General features: G+C 37.6%; 1 protein-coding gene across 1 annotated transcript in view; it reads left to right on the top strand.

The window, feature by feature from the left end:
* The window catches only part of dachd (dachshund d), a 148,550-nt gene extending 138,827 nt beyond the window's left edge, over positions 1–9,723 (top strand). The window contains exon 11 of the mRNA XM_036580157.1: positions 6,912–9,723. Within this exon, the coding sequence (XP_036436050.1) occupies positions 6,912–6,949 (38 nt within the window). The 3' untranslated portion in view covers positions 6,950–9,723. The remainder of the gene's footprint in view (positions 1–6,911) is intronic.
* The last annotated feature ends 14,470 nt before the right edge of the window (positions 9,724–24,193 follow it).

Below are 24,193 nucleotides of genomic sequence, written 5' to 3'. Positions count from 1 at the left end.
AGAAAGAACACTGCAGAGCATAAACAGTAGTTTGCTTTTGGTTTCCCTCTATTAATTTTAGTATAACTGACAGCACAGTGCCAGAATCCAAGTGGCAGATGTTCATACTCGCTTTGATTACAACACCTGTAATAAGCAAGTATTTTAAATCTTTAATCTCGTAGCTGAAGCTGCACCAGTAGAAATGGCTGGTTCTTGATGTCTAACCACATATGAGGATCCCTCTACTCAACAGATTAGCGGCTCAACTAAGCAACGTCTGTCAATTTAGAAATCAGCTTAACAAAGTGAAAGATCTGAATAAGTCTAATTTCTACGGCACCTTAAGCATCAAAATATGTCTTATCAGACATATCATAGCCAAACTCATCCTTCCATGAATGCTTGTATGAAGTTGGTGTGTCAATAAAAATGCTTTAGTGTGACTAACTACTAGCAGATGACGTCTTGCCCATAGTGAAACATTGGGCTCTTTTAACTATGCAATTGAACATGCCCATGTCGTAATTCCTCTGGTGGCAGATTTGAATGCCTTCAAGAGGCCATTGCCAGATTCTCCGAATGGATGACCAGTTTGATAGAGTTAAAGCTGTAATATATTTCATGCACCGGATCAAAATCAGCCTCAGAACGAATAAAATCTTCTTGGTCAAAGGTGCTGTCATTTACACTGCATATTTACCCATTCCCTATGGTTTTTTGAAAAGTATTGGAATATCCCACTAAAAAATATGCTTAAGATATGCTGATTGCAGCTTTTGTCAAGGCCATGAAAGCTGCACATATTTTTTTCTTTAATAACTCTTTTTGTTGTTGAGATAATTGCGAAACTCACCTGCAACGTGTGATTCATTTGAATGGAGTTGTGTAATGCACACTAGTATTCAACTGCTAAACGAAGGAAACACCTCATCCACAGCATTATTAGAGCCACAGGTGGTAGGCATCACATTCCCCACCTGTGACAGTAGCTGACGCTAAGAGGGAAAAAAGAAATCATTCTAATGTGACGACAATATCTGTCGTCAGCCTGGAAATGCGGCAGGATTAGGGAAAAGAAAAAAAGAAGTGTTTGAAACATTTCAGCTAATTAGTGCAATCCGTTTTGATTAGCAAATGGCAAGCGGTATGTAAATAAAGCCACAAGTACTGAGGCTGTCTTACTGGGATATTATTTGTCGTTGCCTCAGTGTTGAACTCACAGGACGGATATATAACTCCATCTCAAGTAGTACATGCCTAAGCATTTAAATAACTACCCGGCAGCACCACGAGAACACCATCCTTATCACTTGGAGTGGTCTCAATTTCCCTTTGAAAATAGTCCGTGGAAATTGCTATGAAATGTGGGAAATGGCATTTTAATACCCAGTCACATGTAAAAGCCCCATAACCCAGTTTGATTAGCCTACTTAAAAGATATTTTTGTGAAGGAAGGATTCAATGAAAGGAATAGTCTTTTAACCCCACTAAATCAAGTGTCACAGAACTGATAACTGGGGCCCGAATAAATTTGTTCTCGAACATAAAGTTATGCACATTATGATAATGCACTTTTTATATTAAAGATTAATCATATTTCTGCATTAATTGTTATATTTAGAAGTTCGTATTTTAAAGTCACAAAGGCTGCTGAGAGTGTGTTGAAAAGAAGGGCATATGATTAACTGGTTTCTTTACCCATAGATGCTGATCCAGACCCAAATTGACTAATCATTCCATTATAATCATCTTTTTCACATCTGGTTAGCTTCACTTAGAGCTCAAAACTTGTAAGTTCCAAAGTGTTGTCCCAGGCTCTTAGGTGCCCTGAAGAATACACTCTAAAAAGTATTGAACAACAATGCATGTCTGTTCAATTAGAACTGCATTTGTCTGGGATCCATGTCATTACTGCTGTAGCCTACAACCACTGCTGCATAATTACTCTCAAATGGCAAAAAATGATGTTGATAAATTACACAAGCTTGAGAGAAGAAAGAAATACCTAACATCTTATGCATACACAACAAAACCCCAACAAAATGTGGCCCATAACTCCAGCTCTTCACTGTTTAAAAAAAAATTAATGAGGGCATAATTTCAGAGAACTAATTATTTCTATTTGTCTTTTGTCACACTCTGTAATTCTGCTATATTAACGCAGTCTCTGTTTATTAATTGCTTTTCCAGCGTTTTGAATCCATTCCAAGTGTAAGCTTGACTGTTTTTCCTGGCCTTGTGCTTCCGGGAGAGCATCTTGCCGCTAATTCCGCGCGATACTGCGCGTAATATATCTCCTCAGTATCTCTCCCAATTCTCGCTTTCTGCCTCTCGACGTGTTCGGCAAGTTTACATGACCCTGCGAGGAGAGATAAAGTTCTTTGTTGCAAGATTAAACATCAAAACAGTTAAAGTGAAATTAAAATTAAATGAATGAATGTCACTGAAGCAAAAAAGGCCGTAATTAATGGTTCCCTTAATTGTCTTCATAAAATATTTGCATGGGCATAATTTGCATAATTTACATGTATTAATTAATCTTTCAAAGGAATTTTATGCTGAGAGAAGCCAAAAATTCCCTTTGTTTTATTTAGCATCTAATGAAATATTTATCCTCTTTAATGAACTTTTCATCTTGATTTGAATATAAAAATGCCAAAGTTTTAACATATTTTAATGAGGGGGTTCGTTCACAAAACAACATGACAGGAATCTGATTTTTTCCACTCAAAAATGGCAGGGGTTGTTTTCTTTCAGCTCTTCTACTACGCATCATACTTTACCTACACTCCACTGGACCTAGAATTAATATGCTAATTGATAAATTTATGATTAGCTTCCTGTGAAATAACGTGCTGCCTAGGTACACAAATACGTTTCCTCGAAAGTAAATGAGCACGTTGCTCTTGGTATTAAATTTCAAATTGATGGGTGACATCAAAGTCAGCGGGGTCCTCCTTTATTTTTCCCCCTTCTTATTTTTCCCAGGAAGTGCATAACGTACTCCCATCATGTGCTTCCTTTCGTTCTAGCAGTAATAAGCCACTTATCTGCATTAAAGCATTGCTGAGATGAATAGAGGTTTCGTAGCAGTTACTGTACACATCCTGCTACATCTGCAAGAGCTGCTGCCTGAGGCTCTGAAAGGCACATAAAGGCAACCTAATAGTACATCTCAGACTTCACATAACACAGGATCCTGAGTGCAGCATCGAAAACTGATCCGAACAACAACCAGGCAATTATTATTATTGTTGTAGTATTTATATTAAGGTTGCATTTTACTTTTTTACCTCTTATTTACCTCTTATTTATTATTCTGTGGTTTAAAAAAAGTCTATTTTTCACATCCTTGGTGGAACAAAACGTCCATGGTCACTTTACATTAAAAGGGAAAACATTAATGTACAAAAGAAGTAAGTCCAACAGTGACAATAAGCAGTAACTTTGTAAGTACATTCATTTGTCTGTTTTTTATTTGAATACTGTATATTGTGATGGCAATTGCAGTTCTCTACACTCTGCAAAAAGGATTCTATATAGTACCAAAACATTCAACTATGCAAAGAACTGTTTATGCATTTACAAGGTTCTTTGAGTGTTGATGATTCTTTATATAACTGCTATAGAACCCTTAAAAAAACATTTTTGAGGATGTACAGCCAATATCTTCTCATGTTTGTGGTTTACTCCTGCTTCTTTAAAGTCCTGAAATCAAAATTCAGGCGTGACTCATCATATATCATTTAAAAAACAAAATTCTTGTTTTCTTATTCCATTATTAAATCATAATGTCTTTTGCCTGCCTCTAAAATGTCTTTTGAGTTATGTCTTTTTGAGGAAAAAAAAATTAGACAAAAAAATCAATAAATAACCAAAAACAACCCACCTACCATTTAGCACTCAGCTACCTTAGAGAGTCTCCCTGATACCTTGTTTCATATCATGAAATCATATCATGTGCAGAAGAAGAATGCATTCTGATTTTGGATTCACATTCTAGCATAGAACTAGCAAAAAAAGTCCATAAACTGAATGTTCTGGGACAAACAACATGGTCTTTAGCATTATAGCAATATAGAAAGACCTTCCCCAGATGCTAGGTGCTAATTATTCAGTTTTGAGCATTTACAACTCTAATAGGCTTTGAATATATACATTAAGTAATGAGAAGTGTATGAAAGTCACTGGATAGGTTAATAATGCTTTTAGTTTCTGTGTTGTCCGACATTTTCTTGTATTTTTACCATAAACCATAGCAGTCTAAAACAATCTAAAGCCCTAAGCACACGGTGAAGAAATTCTAAGTCGTGCCCAATTAACTGCTACTCCTACTTACTGCGCCGTCAGGATTGTACCTCCGCCTGCATTATTTTCAGCAGCGCAATTCACACAGTAATGACTTTTACAGCGTTGGTTGAATGGCGAGGGCCAGAGTGCAGTACCTCAGAGACTCGGGTCTTCTTGCTGTAATTAGCCCTACTGTTTGTCTGTCCCTGTATCAAGGCTTTGTTGTTCTGCACACAGCACTGTGCACAGCTAGGCCACAATTAATCAAAGTTCACAGGGTTTCCGAGCTCATATTAATCAACATTTCTTGCAGCGGACACCAGATTATTAGCTAAAAGCAGAAAAGTCAGAATGTTGGGATGATTTATGAGCGCTTCGTTTATAGTTCGAAAACAGACGATTTTATTTGCGATTTTTATTTGTCACCCTCAAAACACTTTTCCGTTCCATAAAAAAGTCCACAGTTTCTGCTTTTATGCCGATTGTCTTGTTCAAACTAGCGCCACAGTGTTTCCCTGTTCTGTCACCGCTTTATGTCGTTTGGTGTGCTTTTCCCCTTCAAAGCTGAATTATTTAGCCGGGACTGCCAAAGAGAGGAAACATTCCTTAAAGGCAGAAATGGAGCGTCCTCGTGAACAGAGGAAATGTTCGGGTAATAAACGTCAAACAAGCTCCTGAGCCATGCCTAACAGATGCTTTTACCAATGCTGAGGCAGTGAGAGGCCGCTGCTCACTCAAGCATGCGCTCGCCATGAGTGTTCCCTGGAAATGGACAAAGCTCGTTAGATTGCAGGTGTCGGGAGATAGCGGCGAGAAGAATGGCTGCCTTTTTTCAATAAACGCTGTTTCCACCCAGAGCGTGTCATTTATAAAGGGCTTTACATCATGAGTGCAATATAATATTCAAACAAGCGTGTCGAAAGAAACGTCTTAAAACACGTGTGACTAACGCTCAAGACACAAACCACTGATTGTAGTCTTACAGTTGGATTTCTCTCTAGGTGCTGTAATCCATTGTAGAGTCGTGTTCTTGCAGTCATTTTGAGAATAAGTTGTAACACAGCAGACTGCTCAAACATGCACAAGTATTAGCATTATTATTTTATTATGGCTTTAAAGTATGCCAAGGTGTTAGGTCAAGGTGTGACATGAAATGGCACTCATATATTAGCAGGATGAAGAAAGAACATGTGCTTTCTCACATCAGTGTGACAACAGTGGAGTTGAGACACTGGCTGTGAGCAAAAACAATATTTAAGTGTTTCAATTCTTCTGTTCTAACCACGATATAAAAAAAAAAAAGTTACCAAACCTATTAATTCAATTTCCTTTATATACCTTGTATGCCTAATATAATTAAAATATAATTATGTTAATGCCTAATATAATTAAATAGTAGTTTTAGAATTGATACAAACCAACAGCTGTTTGTATCAACAAGGACATGATCACATTCTCTTAGGCTACGGAACTGATGCAAAGGCAAGTTTGGAGTAAGACATAAATAATAAGGTAGTTTAGTTTCTTTTTGGCAGTAGGCCTGAGTGATGTAATCGGATATTGGTGATGACTGACAAGTAACCCAGTGATGGTACTTCACAAGTGATAATCATCTAGTTAGTTAGTTAACTATTTAGGGGTGGGTGATATGGGAAAAATAGATTATCACAATATTTAAAGAAGTTTTCATGATGCATCATTACATTTTGACCCACAGACAAAATGTCAGTTTAATGTAGTGTCACATTTTAAAAAATGATCATTGAACATTTCGCATACTGTGCTATACAAACTCCAATTAAATAGGATTAATTATGCAGTCTTTGTAATGAAACATGCAATTGGCCAGTGTTCTTTAAATATCAGTGATATCCATGATCAGACATACATCTTATCACGATAACAAAAATGATCATAATAACGATAAAATATTGAACTAGAGAAGACATTTAATTTTGAACAGCATGCTAAGTGATATTAAATGCTATTTACATGTAATGTTTTATTGATGTTTGCTGTTAAAACAGTGGATTATTACAGGACATTGATAAGCTGTTAGACTACAGTAGAGCAAATTTTATATTATTTCTACTGCAGTAGTGTCTTGATAGTTCAGTTGTAAAATTCTGACAATAAAATACTTTCCCACAAGCGTCTATAGCTGAATTACAGCACGGCACTGCTGTAACAACAGGATGAAAAAAGTTTTTTTGGCTTTAGAACTTGCACACATTTAGCAGTCTGAAGCATTAACACACAAGTTTTTTTATGTGTGGGTCATTTAAAAGAGAAGGAACAGCCATAAACCCACACCAGCAGGAGCTCATGAAAGCATGCAGGAGCCCAGAAAGCACAATGAGAGGTGAAAGTTTATTCCCAGAAGATGTTGAGTTAAAGATGCTGTTGATACTAAAGAGCATATAAGCTAAATGTAGCATTGAAATTAGGTTGGCAAACAGTGTGTGTGTGTGTGTGTTTGCAGGGATATAATTGATTACCATTTTTTAAAGAAAATGTGCTAATTATTGTTAGATATCGCCCAGGCCCAGTTCAAAGCCCTGCCCCACAGTTTGTACACTGATTGTGTCCTTTTTGCAAATTTGCTAAATAATAAGCATCTCCTTGTTCTTTGTTTACAGATGGAAGACTATTTTTGAAGACCACAGTGATGTACTGATGGGATGTGTGGAGGACTTATGAAGTCTGTCATATGAAGATTCAGAAGAATTCTGTCATATGAAGATTGTCATATGAAGAGTGCCCTGTTTAAGGGTCTTTTTAGTTACAAAAACAGGTCAGGCCGATTTCAGAGGCTCCATGGAGGTGGCTGAGTTTGGCCCACAGCTGAAGGAAGGGCCATGTCAGAATGTAGAATTAGGACTCTTCTTCTCACCAGTATCAACAACATATTGTGACAGATATGGGATTAATTGCGTCGGCTGTTTTGAAGGCAACAATTTGAGCACAGTAAAAATGTACCGCGAGGTACACTCGGTGATTATACTTACAACAAATCCACAGCACTGAAGATTTTTATACTGTATTTAAACCAGCGAGAAAGCTTTGAAAAAGAAATTCTGATCCAGGGGTTTTGTTTTGTAATAAGAAAAATGATAAATCCTTAATGTCATAGCATATTGCCAAGTTGTTAAAGATCCTAGCTTGGAGCAAAAGCCTCTGGAAATGTGAATTTGAATATATGTTGATCAATAGAAACGACTAATCTTTGCTTTAAATGTTTTCTAAATTAGAAAAAAAAATACAATCAAGTTTCATTTTTATCATTGTTGTATATACAAGAACAGAAAATAGGTTAACCCGCTCACTTTGTTATGTGTATATAAAGTTAAAAGAAGGTATTGTGTATGCAGTAGATCTATTAGGAAAACAATACCAACATTTATATTGAATTTATAGATTTGTTTCTGAGCCATCATTCTTTCAGATAGCTGCCATTACGGTGGAAGCATGCAGGCATGTAAATGTTTGTCCTGAATTCCTGTTACTCAATAAATACTTAACTGTGTTGAACAACTAGGGTTGGTTCACTTACACCCCGATAAATTTGACTAAAACCATTATTTCACAGTTCAGCTCCCAGATCAGCATCTGTGTTAAATGCATTCTATCTAAGAGAATCTCCTTAGTGTGTTGATTTTACAGCTGGCATATGCAAAAGAAGAGTATATGCAGGAAATACAACCAGATGAGTCCCATATTCGTTATATTGCTGAGAACTGATAATCATCAGTTGACGATTGCATCTCAAAGCATTCTAAAAAGAAGACGGTGCTTAAGAGAAGCCCAATTCTGATAAGATTCTAGAAATCCGTTATTTATTGGGAAACGTTTGAAGGAGCAATAAGTAATATTTTTGTGTTTTATTTCTCACTTGCACATTGCTTTTTTTGCGGCTGGCTATCAGGAGCGGCTGCACTAGACAAGCACTTACCTTGAGTTTACTTACAGAAAGCAGGGTAAATTGGCCAATTATACATTTAGTAGCTGCTCTATTTTCAATCAGAAACTCAGAAACGCAGTACTCAAGACCTGCCAGTTGCAGAGATTGCTAATCATAGTTTTAAAAAATATCGTCCATTCTAAAATATATTGTTGTATTTTGTGAGATTTTTCGACCCATAACCTTCCACAGTTAATAACTTATATAATGGTGTTTTCTTCTAATTTCTTGTATTTCAGAGTTTCTTAATTTTGTTTTCCTGTCATTTTTAACAGCTTTGTCCATAGTTATGGTTTGCCCCCCCTCCCCAGTTTAGCAGTATTCAAGCAAAGCATCCTTTCATTGGAATGTTATCACTTCTATGTTTGGGACATGAACAGCACACAGTAGACTGAGCTCTACACTGAAAGCAGTGCTCTTACCAGATGAACCATTCAGGGGGCTACGTATTGTATGTTTTTAATATTTCATCTACAAATTTCATCAAATGTTCTCACAAACAGTGCAAGTAACATTGTGTTTCTCGTGTTATCATTGTGATGTGATTTTATACCTCTTTACTTGCTATTGTAGCTGACCAGTACAAATCCTAGTCTGGTTTGGACTTCTCACCTGATAAGAAATTTGTTTGAGGTTTTATTAAAAGGTTTATTTTTTGAAGCTGTACTTAATTGATTTGCCTTCATTTCAGGAATGAAGGGAAAAGAAAAATGAGAAAGGGAAGTCTTTGTCAGTCTCATTGTGGTTGTTATGCGTCAGTTACCCCAAACCAGAAGACTTTCTCTCCCCACTACACCTGTTCTTTAATCCTCTGAGATTTGCTGTACAAAATTCTGAGACTTCTACTAAATTCTCTTTGATGAAACCCTGTATCCTCATGACTAGGGTCTGTAGTTCTTCTTGCCTGTCATTCCTGTATTTCACATGTATATGAAGTTAGTGTTGATAATAAAAACAATGTATTTTGAAGTATTTTGCCCATTCTAAACAGCAAGCCCCTCCAAAACTTATTTGGGGAAATGTGCTGAACTGGCTTACATTATAAATGATTCTCTGTAATGCATAGTAACTCATGATCAAATATAGTGTTGTACACTTTCCATAGATTGTACCACAACTTTCCTGAGATCAAAGCCAAGTGTATAAGATTTTACACTGTCCCACTCGGTGGACAGAGCTTCGGACATCCAGTATGAAGAGTGGCACAAACCTGAAGAAAGAACTGAACCTGAAAAAAGCCTTTTTTTAACCCCAATTTTGAATGATCATGGGAAAGCTGGTTATATTTTTTCATTTAATTTCACATGACAATTTTTTATTCATACATTTGTTCCCAGTCCCAATGAAATCTTGGTGTTAAGTAAAAGTTGAATTTTCATTAAAAGAGAATTTTGTCTTTTAATGTATATAGACTGTAGCAGGATTTATGAGGATATTGTATTCCTTCACTTTGCATTCCAGTAAAAGAAACATGAATATCGAAACCAGAAGATTAATGTGTTGAGGTTTTTTCGAACATTTTGGTCCAGTTAGTCACATGTATGCGTGTGCAGATATATATATATATACTATAAGTTACGTCAGGTAACATACATAAACACAGCAGTTTATGTATATATATATATATATATATATATATATATATATATATAAATATACACACAGTGGTGTGAAAAAGTGTTTGCCCCCTTCCTGATTTCTTATTCTTTTGCATGTTTGTCACACTTAAATGTTTCAGATCACCAAACAAATTTAAATATTAGACAAAGATAACACAAGTAAACACAAAGTGCAGTTTATAAACAAAGATCTTTATTATTAAGGGAAAAAGAAATCCAAACCTACAGGGCCCTGTGTGAAAAAGTGATTGCCCCCTAAACCTAATAACTGGTTGGGCCACCCTTAGCAGCAACAACTGCAATCAAGCGTTTGCGACAACTGGCAATGAGTCTTTTACAGCGCTGTGGAGTAATTTTGGCCCACTCATCTTTGCAGAATTGTAATTCAGCCACATTGGAGGGTTTCTGAGCCTGAACCGCCTTTTTAAGGTCATGCCACAGCATCTTAATCAGATTCAGGTCAGGACTTTGACTAGGCCACTCCATAGTCTTAATTTTGTTTTTCTTAAGCCATTCAGAGGTGGACTTGCTGGTGTGTTTTGGATTGTTGTCCTGCTGCAGAACCTAAGTGCGTTTCAGCTTGAGGTCATGAACAGATGGCCGGACATTCTCCTTCAGGATTCTTTGGTAGACAGGTAGAATTCATGGTTCCATTTACCACAGCAAGTCTTCCAGGTCCTGAAGCAGCAAAACAGCCCCAGACCATCACACTACCACCACCATATTTTACTGTTGGTATGACATTCCTTTGCTGAAATGCTGTGTTACTTCTTTGCCATATGTAATGGGACATACACCTTCCAAAAAGTTCTACTTTTGTCTCGTCAGTCCACAGAGTATTCTCCCAAAAGTCTTGGGGATCATCAAGGTGTTTTCTGGCAAAACTGAGACGAGCCTTTATGTTCTTTTTGCTCAGCAGTGGTTTTCATCTTGGAACTCTGCCTTGCAGGCCTTTTTTTGCCCAGTCTCTTTCTTATGGTGGAGTCATGAACACTGACCTTAACTGAGGCAAGTGAGGCCTGCAGTTCTTTGGATGTTGTTGTGGGGTCTTTTGTAACCTCTTGGATGAGTTGTCACTGCGCTCTTGGGGTAATTTTGGTCGGCCAGTCACTCCTGGGAAGGTTCCCCACTGTTCCATGTTTTCACCATTTATGGATAATGGCTCTCACTGTGTGTTGCTGGAGTCCCAAAGCTTTAGAAATGGCTTTATAACCTTTTCCAGGCTGATAGATCTCAATTACTTTGTTTCTCATTTGTTCCTGAATTTCTCTGGATCGCAGCATCATGTCTAGCTTTTGAGGATCTTTTGGTCTACTTCACTTTGTCAGGCAGGTCCTATTTAAGTGATTTCTTGATTGAGAACAGGTGTGGCAGTAATCAGGCCTGGGTGTGGCTAGGGAAATAGAACTCAGCTTTCCAAAGATGTGATAAACCACAGTTAATTTATGGGGGGTAATCACTCAGGGCCCTGTAGGTTTGGATTTCTTTTTCCCTTAATAATAAAGACCTTCATTTATAAACTGCACTTTGTGTTTACTTGTGTTATCTTTGTCTAATATTTAAATTTGTTTGGTGATCTGAAACATTTAAGTGTGACAAACATGCAAAAGAATAAGAAATCAGGAAGGGGGCAAACACTTCATATATATATATAAGCTTGTCATGACCACTGATATAAACCTACATTAACATTTATAAAGGCTTATTCTACAAGGCATCATCTGTCATAAAAACTGCTTTTTTCAACTTTGATGTCAAGTTGACATAACGCCTGTGTCAGATGGCAGACATCTTTTTTTCTGACATTGGTTTGTGTCATGACACTTTTTTTGGTAAAATAATAACAAGCTATAACAACTGACCGTGTAGCATAATGAATATTACATTGGCATAATGCTGATGTGTGATGTAATTTAAAAATAGTAAATGAAATTCACTTTACTAAAGGGCAATAGAAAATAATGAATCAGCAATGTCATATTATCGTCGTCATGTATCTTTGACTTACACTGAACTACAATGTCTTTGTCGTTTCACCCTAGCATGCATCATGACAACTTAATTTTAGAAAAGAAAATCAGTGAAACCTGACATGGTCGTTGTGTCACCATCTAAGTTGGCAACTGCAACCTTTATGACAAATGACACCTATTGGAATAATTGTTCATAAATGTTTATGTTGGTTTATGACAGTTGTCATAAAGGGCTTAGGCGGGTGCCATATAGCCTTATGAACACTGTCCTACAATAAAGTGTGACCATAATATTAATATAAAAAGTGATTTTATGTACGTGTTCATTTAACCATTTCCACACCTGTCCTTGAGGAAACAAGTAAAGTTTGTAATTATCGTCAAGTGTCTGCTTTGGCTAATCAGTCGTTCCTTCAGTTAAATCAGGAGTGCTGGTGGTGGATGTCCATGTGATGCCTGGGGTAACCAAAGAGACATCTGGAACAAACCTCAGTTCCTCTTACTGGCTGACATCCTAACTAATCCTAATTCTTCATACGTTTTAATCTATTACTATTTCTATGAATTTATTTTAATGTTACGTTGTGTTTTTGCAAGCAGAAACATTCTTATTGCTGAGGTATCAGTGGTTATTTAAAAAGAATTGAATGTGTAATTGCTGTTAGTATGAAAAAGTAAGGAACTTATACACAGGAACGACATAGTTCCTTGTAGCAAGTGTAAAATATTTAGGACTGAAGTTTTAGTCAGGTTCTGAGCAGCGAACAGTCATCACACACTAGTATTGCCCACATGCTGCCTTTGCAATCAAATGTCATTGTTCTTCACTTGAAGTAAGACAACTGCCTTTAAAAGCAGGAGTTTAAACCTTGGTTTCACTGCAATTCAAAGTGAACACACTGCTGTTTGTGTATGCTAATGGAAGGGTGTAAATTTCAGCATCAAAAACAAAAAAATCATGTATAATATTACGTAAGCAGCGTGCTTATATTTTAATCTGAAGGGCAATCAAAATTGTTCATGGTTGAGTTGTAAAACATGTGTTATTGAACAATGACAATATCTAGCAGAATAAAACCATTCAAGCTTGGCAACGTGCGCATGCAGTAATACACCAGACATTACTGAAAAATGATACCTTTCATTCTCTCTGGTTGAATAGGCACAATATTCCAAGGGAAAAAAAAAGCTTGTGTTCAAAAGCCAGTATTGTTAAAGCAGCATTCCCTGTACTCGGCAACCCTTAGCAGTTTTTCTTCTGTTGTATTTTATGACTTCCAACTTCCAACCTTTCCCAACTATTATTTTAAAGCCCACATGCTCAAGAGGTTGTAAGCTGTCCTTTGAGCCATATAACAGGGTTGACCTTATGCATTTTTGGTTTGAAATTTTGTGAAAAGAGAACACGAATCGACATTGTGCGAACGAATTCCTCTTGTAAGCAGTTTTGATGGAAATGTGTTGACACTGCAGTGCCTTGCCCAGCCCCATTTTGCATGCTTTTTAAAGCATGGCTGTAACAGAGAGGGCCCGAGATGAATAATTGACTGATCACTGCATAATTCAACACAGCATTGTAGGAATTCAAGGTCTAGAACGTTTCAGGCTTTTTTCTTCTTTATTAAAAATGAGGTTAAAGTTTCAATCAACCTTGAAAAAAACTACACGTATAGCGGCAATCAATGGGCGGCTGTAACTTCATATTATCAGGTCCGGCCCTTCTCGCGAGTATAAAAGGTTCCTGTCTCTGGTGTGTGAAACTTGAACTGTGACGATTTTAGGCAATAATGAAGCCACAAATGCTCTGTCAATCAAATGCTCATTGCCACCCCCCCTCACCTCCCCACACCAGTACCACCATCACCGCAGTGTTGAGTGTCTCTAGCTGAGTCGGTTGCCTCAGTATCCACGACTCAAGTCTCTCCACTTTAGCTGAGTCTGGGAGTTCGCATTCCTTCCTCTCTAACAGGAACCGTTATTAGCTGTTTGATGTCTTGTTCTGCTCCAGCTGTTTAAGTGAGGCCTGCCCCTGCAGCTAGATGTCTCACACCAATGCACACATTGTAATAAATTCATTTCTTTCAGAAACATGACTGTGAGGAACCAAACAGCAGAATATCCATAGTCACACTGTTCATAATGAACATGCATGGAGAATGGCTGCGTTGTTACACAGGAGCATGTGCTTGGCTGCTGTTGAGCTCACTCATAAAGACATCTTCCAGAGGCAATCATTTTCACGCGGGCTTTTCAGCGCTAATGCCTCGATTCTTAAGTTCACTCTGCTCTGTTCGCCTCCACTTAGTGCCGGTGCAAATGACTGACAATGACTCCCCATGTTCAGGCCCATTTTGAGGTAACAGTGAACAGTGAATAAAAGTGAGCTCCAGGGCTATGTTAACCTGGGTCAACTTAGCACTAGCTTTGCAGTACCATTGACTACAGCTGCTGTTTTGAAAATAAACAAAGAACTAAGGTTCTGTATCTAGAAAGGCTCTCTATGGAACCTAAACGGGGTCTCATATTGGTACATTAAGTTGTTTCATACTACAGTGCAGTGCAAAAGTTAGAGACCACCTGTCATGTATCTAATTTTCATTCAAATGTTGTTTTCACAGCTTCAGGAAAAAAGGTAGAAAATACACAGAAACCTTAACAACTAAATATAATATGTTTTTTGGAAGACATTCAGTATTTCAAAGGAAACCTACCCCCAAAGTTCAGTCTTAAAGGTTGTTTTCATTTTCTGCTTTTTCTAATCCATGTAATCCCAAACACGTTCAACCCAACATGACCGTTTGTTGAATGTTAATAAGATAGGAATGCTTAGAGGAAGACTTCCATTCGGGCCAAACAAGGAGTGTATAATCCATTGCACTTTACTTGAACTATCCTGTGGTCAGAGTTGAGATGTAACAGAATATAAGAATTGGGAACACATATTTAAAATACAGAAATTAAGTATCTGTATTCAGTCCATCCAGTCCAAATTACATTTTGTAAAAGCAAAAAAAAAAGTTTTAGGAGAATACTCTTACAATACTTACCCACTAAGTTTAATACTATATATACCAACTATATACCATAAATGCTTGTTTATTAATTATTTTAAAATCAGCACATGGCATGTAAAGACATACTCTAAAGAAGAACTCAATGAACAGCTTATTCACATACACTGAAGTCCCTGCTAAAGCCTGAGTAGACTGATAAACCAATGTCATCAGCCAGTTGTTAATCTTAGCATTACTGAGCTCTGCTAAAGCCTGAGTAGACTGATAAATCTATGTGATGAGCCAGTTATTAAGCTCAAGGTTACTGAACTCTTTTGAGGGATGATAAAACTGAAGTCTTCTCAGTATACTGTAAATGTACACCTGTTCACGAGTGATAAATCGAACAAATTTGATGTTGTACTGGACCCATGCATGCGTTTCTTAGCAAATTACTGAACTTAACTGAAATTCACTTAGCTGCCCACTTTATTATCAAGTTTGCAAGATTTTGCCATTGGGATATTTTATTGCTTGGTTCATGAGATGCAGTGGGATTATGGGAGCAGCAGCAGTGGACTGAAGGAAGCCAAACCAAAATAATGTAGAGAATTTTGTGACTTATAAATGTATAATAAGTAAAATAAGTAAATGTTTCACGAGGCATATTTACATAAGAACTACCTGAAGAAAACAGCAGTTTTCGCTCTGTGCCTTATCAATATTTATACAAAGTGTATTCAGAATTTGTTAATTGTGTATGTATTGTAATGGAACACATTACTGAATACATTTAGGAGCATGTATTTAATATTCACCCATCACTACTTTTTCTAAATATTCTGCCGTACACTGCCTGTGGTGCTTTTTTCGGCATCCCATCTCTCATATGAGTGTCAGTTCACTGGTAACTTTATTAGTTGAAGCTTTGTTAATTAAACCTAATGACTCAGCCTCGTTTGACATTCACCATACTATTAAACCGAATAAAGTGCAAAACTATCAAAGACTTTTCCAAATATCTGACTCTCTGTTCCTCATCTGGACATCTTTGAGTCGACGAGGAAGGTAATCGGTATGGCTTGATTGAACACGAGATAGACTTAATGTCATCTAATCAGAAAGACCATTATGTATTAGTGAGAGCACCAAACAGAATTATCTGACAAGGGGCAGGCCACATTATCTAAATTAACATTTTGCAAGCATGAACATGCAAGGCCGCGGTGGAAAATGAAAGGCTACAGGAGTGCGGCCTGCATTTAGACATTCGGGCAGTAATTATTAATTTATGCTTGTCTGTGGTCTTAATGAAAATGAAAGCCAGGAGAAGAGAACAGGGAGGGATAATGTGCCGTGAAATTGAGTTTCATTTGTTCGGGGGCCACCTTTTAACTTTTCCTTTCTTCCCAGGAAATGAAACCAACCAGAGTTCTTGTGTGTTTTTCCTCCCCTCCCTCGCTCCCTCCCTCTCTTCCTCCCTCCCTCTCATCTGGCCCAGACGCAGACAATCTCTTGACCTTTGCAGTATCTGTAAATATCCTGTCTCCCCCCATAATCTACTTTATAGACTTTAGCCCAATGATTACTATTGCTTCTCCAATAACCACTGAGCATGTTAGCCCTTTGTGTTCTATTTAGTGACGACAGAGAGAACAGAGCCAGTTACAGATCAGAAAGTGTGGTAAAATGCACTAATGTTCACCTTTTAAAAGGGGGGTTCTTTAGTAAAAGCAATGGTTATATGTAAAACCATGACAACCCACAGAACCACCTGAATGCCACTCATGTCACTCCACTGCTGCGTTCATTGGCGTCCTGTAGCTCCTTATATCAGATTCAAAACCCTGATGATTGCCTACAAAAACAAAACCTGATCCGTATCTAGAGCCCTTTGATCTTCAAGTATGGCTCAACTTAACCCACCATCTTTCAAGACACCCAAGGCACCCACTGGCTCGACAAACTGAGTACCTTCTCTGTCTGAAGATCTATCTAATTACGACGTGTTTATTTGAACAATGTTTTATCTTATTTCTATATTATGTATTGCTCTATCTAGGTACCAGCCGTGGTTTTGTGTTTATGGCATTGTCTTAGCCCACGGATATTTTGGACTCTAACCTTTTTGTGCTATCCAAGGATACATTCTCTGAGTGGACAACAAAGCTCTTTTGTAAGCTGCTTTGGATAATGCTGTAATGCTGCTAAATGCTCTAAATATAAATATACAATGTTTCAATGGTTGTTTGCAAGGTTAAATGCCTCTTCTCCTTGATGGATATCAAAAACATATGTGAATGCTAAAATAATTAAATGATTCTTCCCCATGATGGACAACAAAGAACTATTTGAATGCCTAAAAGATGCTTTGCATTGTTAAGCAGTTCTTCTTCACAATGGCAAACACACTGCACATGCTGTACAGAATTACACAGAACAACTAAATGGAATATGTACTTTTTCCATATTCACTGTAATCAGGGGACTCACTTCAGTATCTCAAAGAAATCTGCAGGGATATTTTTGCCTCCAAGGTTCAATCTTGGTTGCATTTTTGTTTTCACAACCCTAGTAATCCCAAACACATTCAGTGATGTTGAGGTCTGGACTCTGGGGTGGTCAGTCCACCAGCAGCTTCTTTGTTTGATTTACAAGCTTCTCAGTGGAAGGATGTATAAATACCTATTGATTTCTTTTTTTCATCTTACTCAAAGATGAAAGCTTTAAGCACGGTATATCTGATGGTGACAGTTTTGGTGGCCTACCAGGTCTTGCATGGTTGTTAGGAGTCCCATTTTCTCTATGTCAAGTTTTATTTTTTGAGCTCTTTTTTTTTACTTATTTTCTTCTTTATGCAAGCAGATTATTAAAGCAATAAGCCACGAAAATAATTTACGTGCTTTTTAATAATAATAGTGTTATTAGTTCTCATTAATAATAATATGTCATGAACAAGTATTCCACCAAGAAATGTACTTCCTTTAGAGTATGGTATCATTGCAACCATGGACCGCTGAATGAGGAAAACAACGTTTGGTCGCCCATCACTGTATATCACGGTCATTTCATGATTTTTTTTTTTTACTGTTTGTTGTATAACAACATGATAATACAGCACTATTTAATCCACGAACTGTCGCTTTATAAGTACTTTTGGGTCACCAAATTACACCGCGAGTCTTATTTAGCACCAATCCAGCGGCGCCCCTCTTTTCACGTGTCGGCTGAATCTCAAATGGCTCCCTGCTCCCTACATAGTGCACTATGAAGTGTGTAATCCATTCAAGTGACATTTTTTTTACTTTTATACTGTGTTTTTACAGTTAATCATATCGTAAGTACTTTAATTCAAGCCTGTGATATTAATGATGGAGTTGTTTAGGCTGTTAGCTAGCTGACCAGCCTAGTTCTAGATAAGAACATAAGTTGCCAGCCCCTCAGTTTAAACAAAAAACAGGTTTGAGCAGCACATGAGTCAAAGATTAATCCATTAACAGCACAAAGCTTTTTTTTCGTGCCGTAGCAATTCAGGTGGTCAAAGGTGTGCGTATATCGTAAATTTTACAACAGCTTCAAACATGGCTCAGCCAATCAGTTTTTAGGAATGGAACTATCTATTTTATAATCCATGTCTAATCTCCCAGAAATATCTCTTGAAAAATGAAAAACTTGTCCTTAATGGCCATTTGACCGGAAATTAAATAAACGAACAGTGGTCTCAGACTTTTGCACAGTACTGCTGGCTTTGTACTAAGTGATCTATCATAAAGTTTCTACACACCAGATATCAAAATGTACTGTGAAAAGTATTTATGAATGAAGCAGTATTAACAGCGTCTATGTTGAGCATATGTTGAGCAGTCACTATTGATTTGTCAGGAGATATTTGCCAAGTCAACAACCAGATGTTGCATGAATGTGCAATTAGGATTTTTTGGACATGGGCTACTTCTGTAAGAACTGTAAGAGATGCTTTGTTTTTAGTACACCTACAATAACGTATAGAACAGTTCTTACTTACCATCATGACCATGTCATGCACGTTGTCGCTGAACCAGTGTCAGCTTCTTGCTGAACAAAGAAACAAGGCGAGAGTGTGAAGCCTGAACAAGCCTCTAGAGCCTGGGATTTTTCTTCATTTCGTGCCTCTGTCAGAAGGAAAGGTTGGATGGATGCTGTGCAAGGAAAACACACACCCCTCACGCACATACACACACATGCACATGTGTGCACGCACACATACACACAAGCTATTAACCTTCCTCCAGCTCATCAACTTTATTTCGCAATCTTCCTTCAGAACCATTAGAATACCCTGAAGAAATGACTTTCCAATTAAAGGGGATCCAGGAGAAGAACGCCTTTTTATCTCCAACTCCTGGTGTTCTTTATTCCAATCATTGAAATTGGAATTGATTTTTCAATTTAGCCACTGACTGCTATGGACACACAGCAGAGCGGGGACCAAATAGAGCTGCATTTTGGAATATTTGTCATGGCGATGTGTCCCTCATAAATTCGCAGTGGCCACGCACACCTTAATGTGTTTTCTGTGCTGACACAGTAGACGACAGATTTTTAGCCCAGCATGGCCATGCTGAGAAAGCCCATTCGGCCCATCAGGAGTGGCCGCCACTGTTAACACATGGAGATCAGGGGCACATCCCGCAGTCCTTTATTTCTCTGAAAGTGGGATTATTCTTTTTCCTCTCCCTCTTGCTGAGGCAAATGTGAGCGCTTGGCTGAAACCTTAGTGTGGCTTCAGCTACAGTATGAAGTGTGTCATCTCAAGTGATGCCTGTACATCCAAAGAAAGCTCTTTTTTTTGTTCTTGTCGCCGAGTGGCTTCATGAATATTCGTGAAGTCTATGAGAACACTAAAAGGCTTGAAACCTTAAATAGAATGTCTGCCTCGAAGGAGCTTGAAAAAATAAGGAAGCTTCACAGTAAAAGAGCATTTATAGCACCAGCCTGCTTTTCTAATATTAAATAATACTCAGGATTCATAAAAACTTCACAAAAGAGGTCAAACTGAACCATGGGGTCTCCTGATGGACTGGTAAAGGAACAAAAATGTTCAATGAGGCCTCAGCATTTTACAAGCCTTAGCTACTGTGTAGCACTGCCTATAACAAGCTTCAATGTTTACACTGTAAAGACTCCATGTTTTGGCCTGCCGGAAACAATTGTCTTCTTCGATTACAATCGGAATCAGATGTACTTGGTTCTTTCAAGCAGGCCTGTGAAGTCCACAGCAGCCCGGGTAGCTGCCTTATAATGAGCATTTATTGTTTCCCCAGCCACGAATACCACTTTTATAGGGTCAGGTTCAAGGCAAAATGATTTTCTCAGCACTGTTTTACAGGATCCTTTAGAGGCGAGAAGAGGGGGACTTGGGCCGAATGATGGTTCACTCTCAGCTTCCTGACAGCTGTGCTGCCTTGTTTGTGTCTCTCTCTGGTTCTCTGGAGCTGTTTAATATAGTTGTGCTGCAGGAATACGGAGGGGAAGATTAATGGACACAAAGGCTGGGTGGCAGTTGTGAGGAGATGCAGGACAGAGCAGGCCAGCAGCCATCTGTTCGCCTCTCCGTTACAGCTTTCTTAATGGAGGACGTGTGGATGGGTGGATGGCAACCATCGGCTACGCTGCAGCATCTCAGAACAGACATGGAAACAAACTGTGAGCTCATCCTACATCATTTGATAAAGTATATAAGAAAGAACCAGGTTTTCAGGCCTGTCTCTCTGACTACAAGCCTTTTTGCTCACTTCTATGTTCTTTCTGCCTTGACGGTTCACATTTGTGTTGGTATGCGACCCATTTCTGTCATTAACAGTGGTCAAATTGTAAAAATAAATCAAGTTGGATGGTGGCTTCAAACAACTGTGTGTTTTGTATGAACTGTATTGAGCTATACTCAGCGGTGGAAACGATGAAGTGTTTGTCAGAGAGGAATTCTCAGAGCCTTCTAGGCCTTTAAATAAGGCCTAATGATCTCTATGAAATAAAAAGATGTCATTTTTAGTTCATTTTTTTATTAATACTTTACTGAAATAGTCACTGTAAAGCTGCTACAAGGTTAACTATATGCTAATGTCTGTTACTAGCTTCTAGTACCACAACTGGAATGACTTTTACAAGCTTCAAATGTCCATGTTTAATCAAGAATGGCCAAAAATGTTCATTTGAATCGCCGTTAGCTTAGTGTTAACAAACTACACCAGGAATTTAGTACAAAAGTTCAAATTAGCATTATTGTAGAGACTTTTCCTTGTTCTTTAACAGAGTATTGACTTTCTTAGCCCAAACTGAAGGTCTAGTTCTCATAGTCATGGTTTGCCACTGGTGTTGAGTAAGTTCAGGTTTACATGCTACTAAATAAAAATGTGTTGCACCACACAAACTAGTGTTTACACTGTCTTTAGCCACCCCCTCCCAAATATTATTTACCCCAAGCCCCAATGAATGCATTATTAGTTTAAATCATTTCATTCTTCGTTATTCAACTGTGCCATTACATCTCCAAATTCACAATAAACTGTGATAGCAGTGTGCAAACTGGAGGAGGCGCTGCTGCTCTGACACACTGCTGCTTATGCGGCGCTATCAGAGATTTTCTGTGAAGTTTTAAGAAGCTTCACAGATTATTTGTTTTCATATTTCTATATGTATTTCATATTTCTATTAAATATTTGGAAATGGTAATTAAGAGGTGGTAGAGTTCTTGTAAATCTGTGTTTAATAACTTGTTACTAAACATGTTACAAAACATGCTAAACAAGGCTAAATAACAACAGAGACAATCCTCTGCTGTTTAGCGTTGGGGAAAGTGTAACGCTGGCTCAGCCAATCAGATCAGACCTTATAATTTGAGGGGCTCTGGTGCTACTCGCTCTGCAAAGTAACGTGACAAGTCGGAAACTGCTTAAGTTGTGACAGGATTTTAGCTAGAAGTCTACTAAAATAAAGAGTAGGTCTTATCTTGGTTTTATTAAAAATATATAATATACAGTGTGAATCAGTAAGTATTCTGAGTGAAAATATCTGTCTACAATATGAATTTGTGCAAACTGTGGTTAATAGCCGGTTTCTTGTTTGCTAGCTGACTTTAAATTCAGCTGAGGTAAAGAAAAGCGGATAGGCCATATAATACGAACGTTAGCTAGCTAAACAGCCAACAATTTAAAGAGTTTTAAGAAACTTAACAGATTATTTGTTTTCATATTTCTATTAAGTACTTCACACTAGTATTAGCTATATATATATATATATATATATATATATATATACATATATATATATATATATGTGTGTGTGTGTGTGTGTGTATATATATATATATATATATATATATATATATATATATATTTTACTATATACTATAGGTGCTGTGTTGACTGTAACACTGTTTTATATCCCTGAATTCCTCAGTTTATAGATGGTAATTAAGAAATGGCAGTCCAGTTGGCTGAGCCGCGTTCGGAGCCGTTGTAAAATACTCCATATAGGCGTGCATAAGACCGCATCACAACTGAACTCTGTATTACTGCGCCACATCACGAAATATTCTGTGCTGTTAGCTAACCTAATGGAATAATCTCGAACAATAAAATGCTGCTGGCATGGACCACCGAGTGTACTGATGAACAGTGAGAACAGTAAGAACACAGTTTTTGGTTAAAACTGAGGGGCTTAAACCTTATTTTCTTAACTAGAACTAGGCTGGTCAGCTAGCTAGCTTACAGGCTAAAAGATAGCTAACAGCCTAAACAACTCCATTAAAAACTACAGGCTTGAATTAAAGTACTTACGATATGATTCGCTGTAAAACGGCAGCATAAAAGCCTAAATAATGTCACTTGAATGACTCAAACGCTTCAAATGTCCGTGTTTCAGTCAGAAGTAGCGTCAAACCCAGGCTGAACCCCAAACGGCTGCGTACTCTAAATACTGTGCTAGCTGTGGAAGTTTTGAAATTCTAACTTCTACAGCCATGTAGTGCACTGTTTGTCGGGTATGGATGTGGCTGAATCCCAACTGACTATTTTAGCTATATTATGCACTGTTGGAATACAGGAACCCGTATATAATTCCTACGTAGTGCACTATGTAGGGAGCAGGGAGCCATTTGAGATTCAGCCACAGCAGGAGAAGTGGATCGTCGTTGGATTGGTGCAATGTAAGATTTGCGGTGGTAATTTGTTGACCAAAAGTACTTATGAAGCGAATGTTTTTGCATTAAACGGTGCTGTGTTCATATTTTCACTGTTACATGACAAAAAGTTCACGAAATGACCGCAGTACTGAGCGTTCTCAGAAGTCCATGGCAATGATACCATACTCTAAAGGAACTATATTTCTTGGCGGAATACTTGTTTATGTCGATTATTATTGATAATAACTTAAAGTAGTTTCCAAAAAATGTGTTGTTTAATATATTTTATGTTGGTCGCCGTTTTATAAAAGCAGTACGCCACTTGAGGCCGTAACTGTGATTTTATCACAAGGAAGGGAGTTTTAGAGTAACACGTGGCCTCTCGTGGCTTATTGCTCTATTAACCTTTAGGTTCTTTATATGGTTCTGTGCGTTTCACATTTAACTAAAAGATGTCAGTAACGTTACTTCTTATGAACTAGTTCAGTGAGTTTGTTTCCCAAAATATTCAAAGAACCAGTGTTGTTCCTTTTTCCGCACTGTTATTCAACTTTACTGCTCTCAGTAGTAATTTTAATGTTTCTGTTTGAGAGAAATGAACAGATTTAAGTACTAAGCTTTAAGTTTAAACAATTAAACTGTTTTATGCGGGTAAATTCCTAGTGTTCATTAAATCAAAGCATTGTTGATTATAATGTCTGTACAGGATTGAGAGTTTGATTGATTGAGCTTTATTTGCAACAATAAACCAAATATGCAGATTTTGAGTGTTTTTGTTCTTTCAGCTTTAATAAAAAGGGAAAGAGGAGAAAGTGAACAGGCATGAGGAGAGAAGCTAGAGAAGAGCGGCAAGAGGAGAGCATGCATCTAAGGACAGAAGAGTAATAGGTACGAGAATATAATACCATGATAGTGTGTTTTTAGAAGTTGAAGTGTCATCAAGTGTTCAAGGAAAACAAAAAAAGTCATGCTAGAAAAAAGTGAGAGACTCCTGTTTTAAGGTAAAGTCAAGCTTTAGAGGGTAAACGGTGCTTTGAATCTAGTGCATTTGCTTTATTGTTTTTTCTTTATTAAGATATAAACATAAATTTAAATTGAGATTTAGATTGTAAACAACAACCAGTGTATAGTAACTGCTTACTAACAAGCAGCTGAATGTTAGTCCATTATGACATTATCTTAACATAAACTTTGTGTTCCTGTTCATTCTTATA

The sequence above is a fragment of the Colossoma macropomum genome, unplaced genomic scaffold (genome assembly GCF_904425465.1).
Source record: "Colossoma macropomum unplaced genomic scaffold, Colossoma_macropomum, whole genome shotgun sequence".
Classification (NCBI taxonomy): Eukaryota; Metazoa; Chordata; class Actinopteri; order Characiformes; family Serrasalmidae; genus Colossoma; species Colossoma macropomum.
The sequence above is the reverse complement of the archived record's forward strand: the minus strand, read 5'-3'. Positions and strand labels throughout refer to the sequence as shown.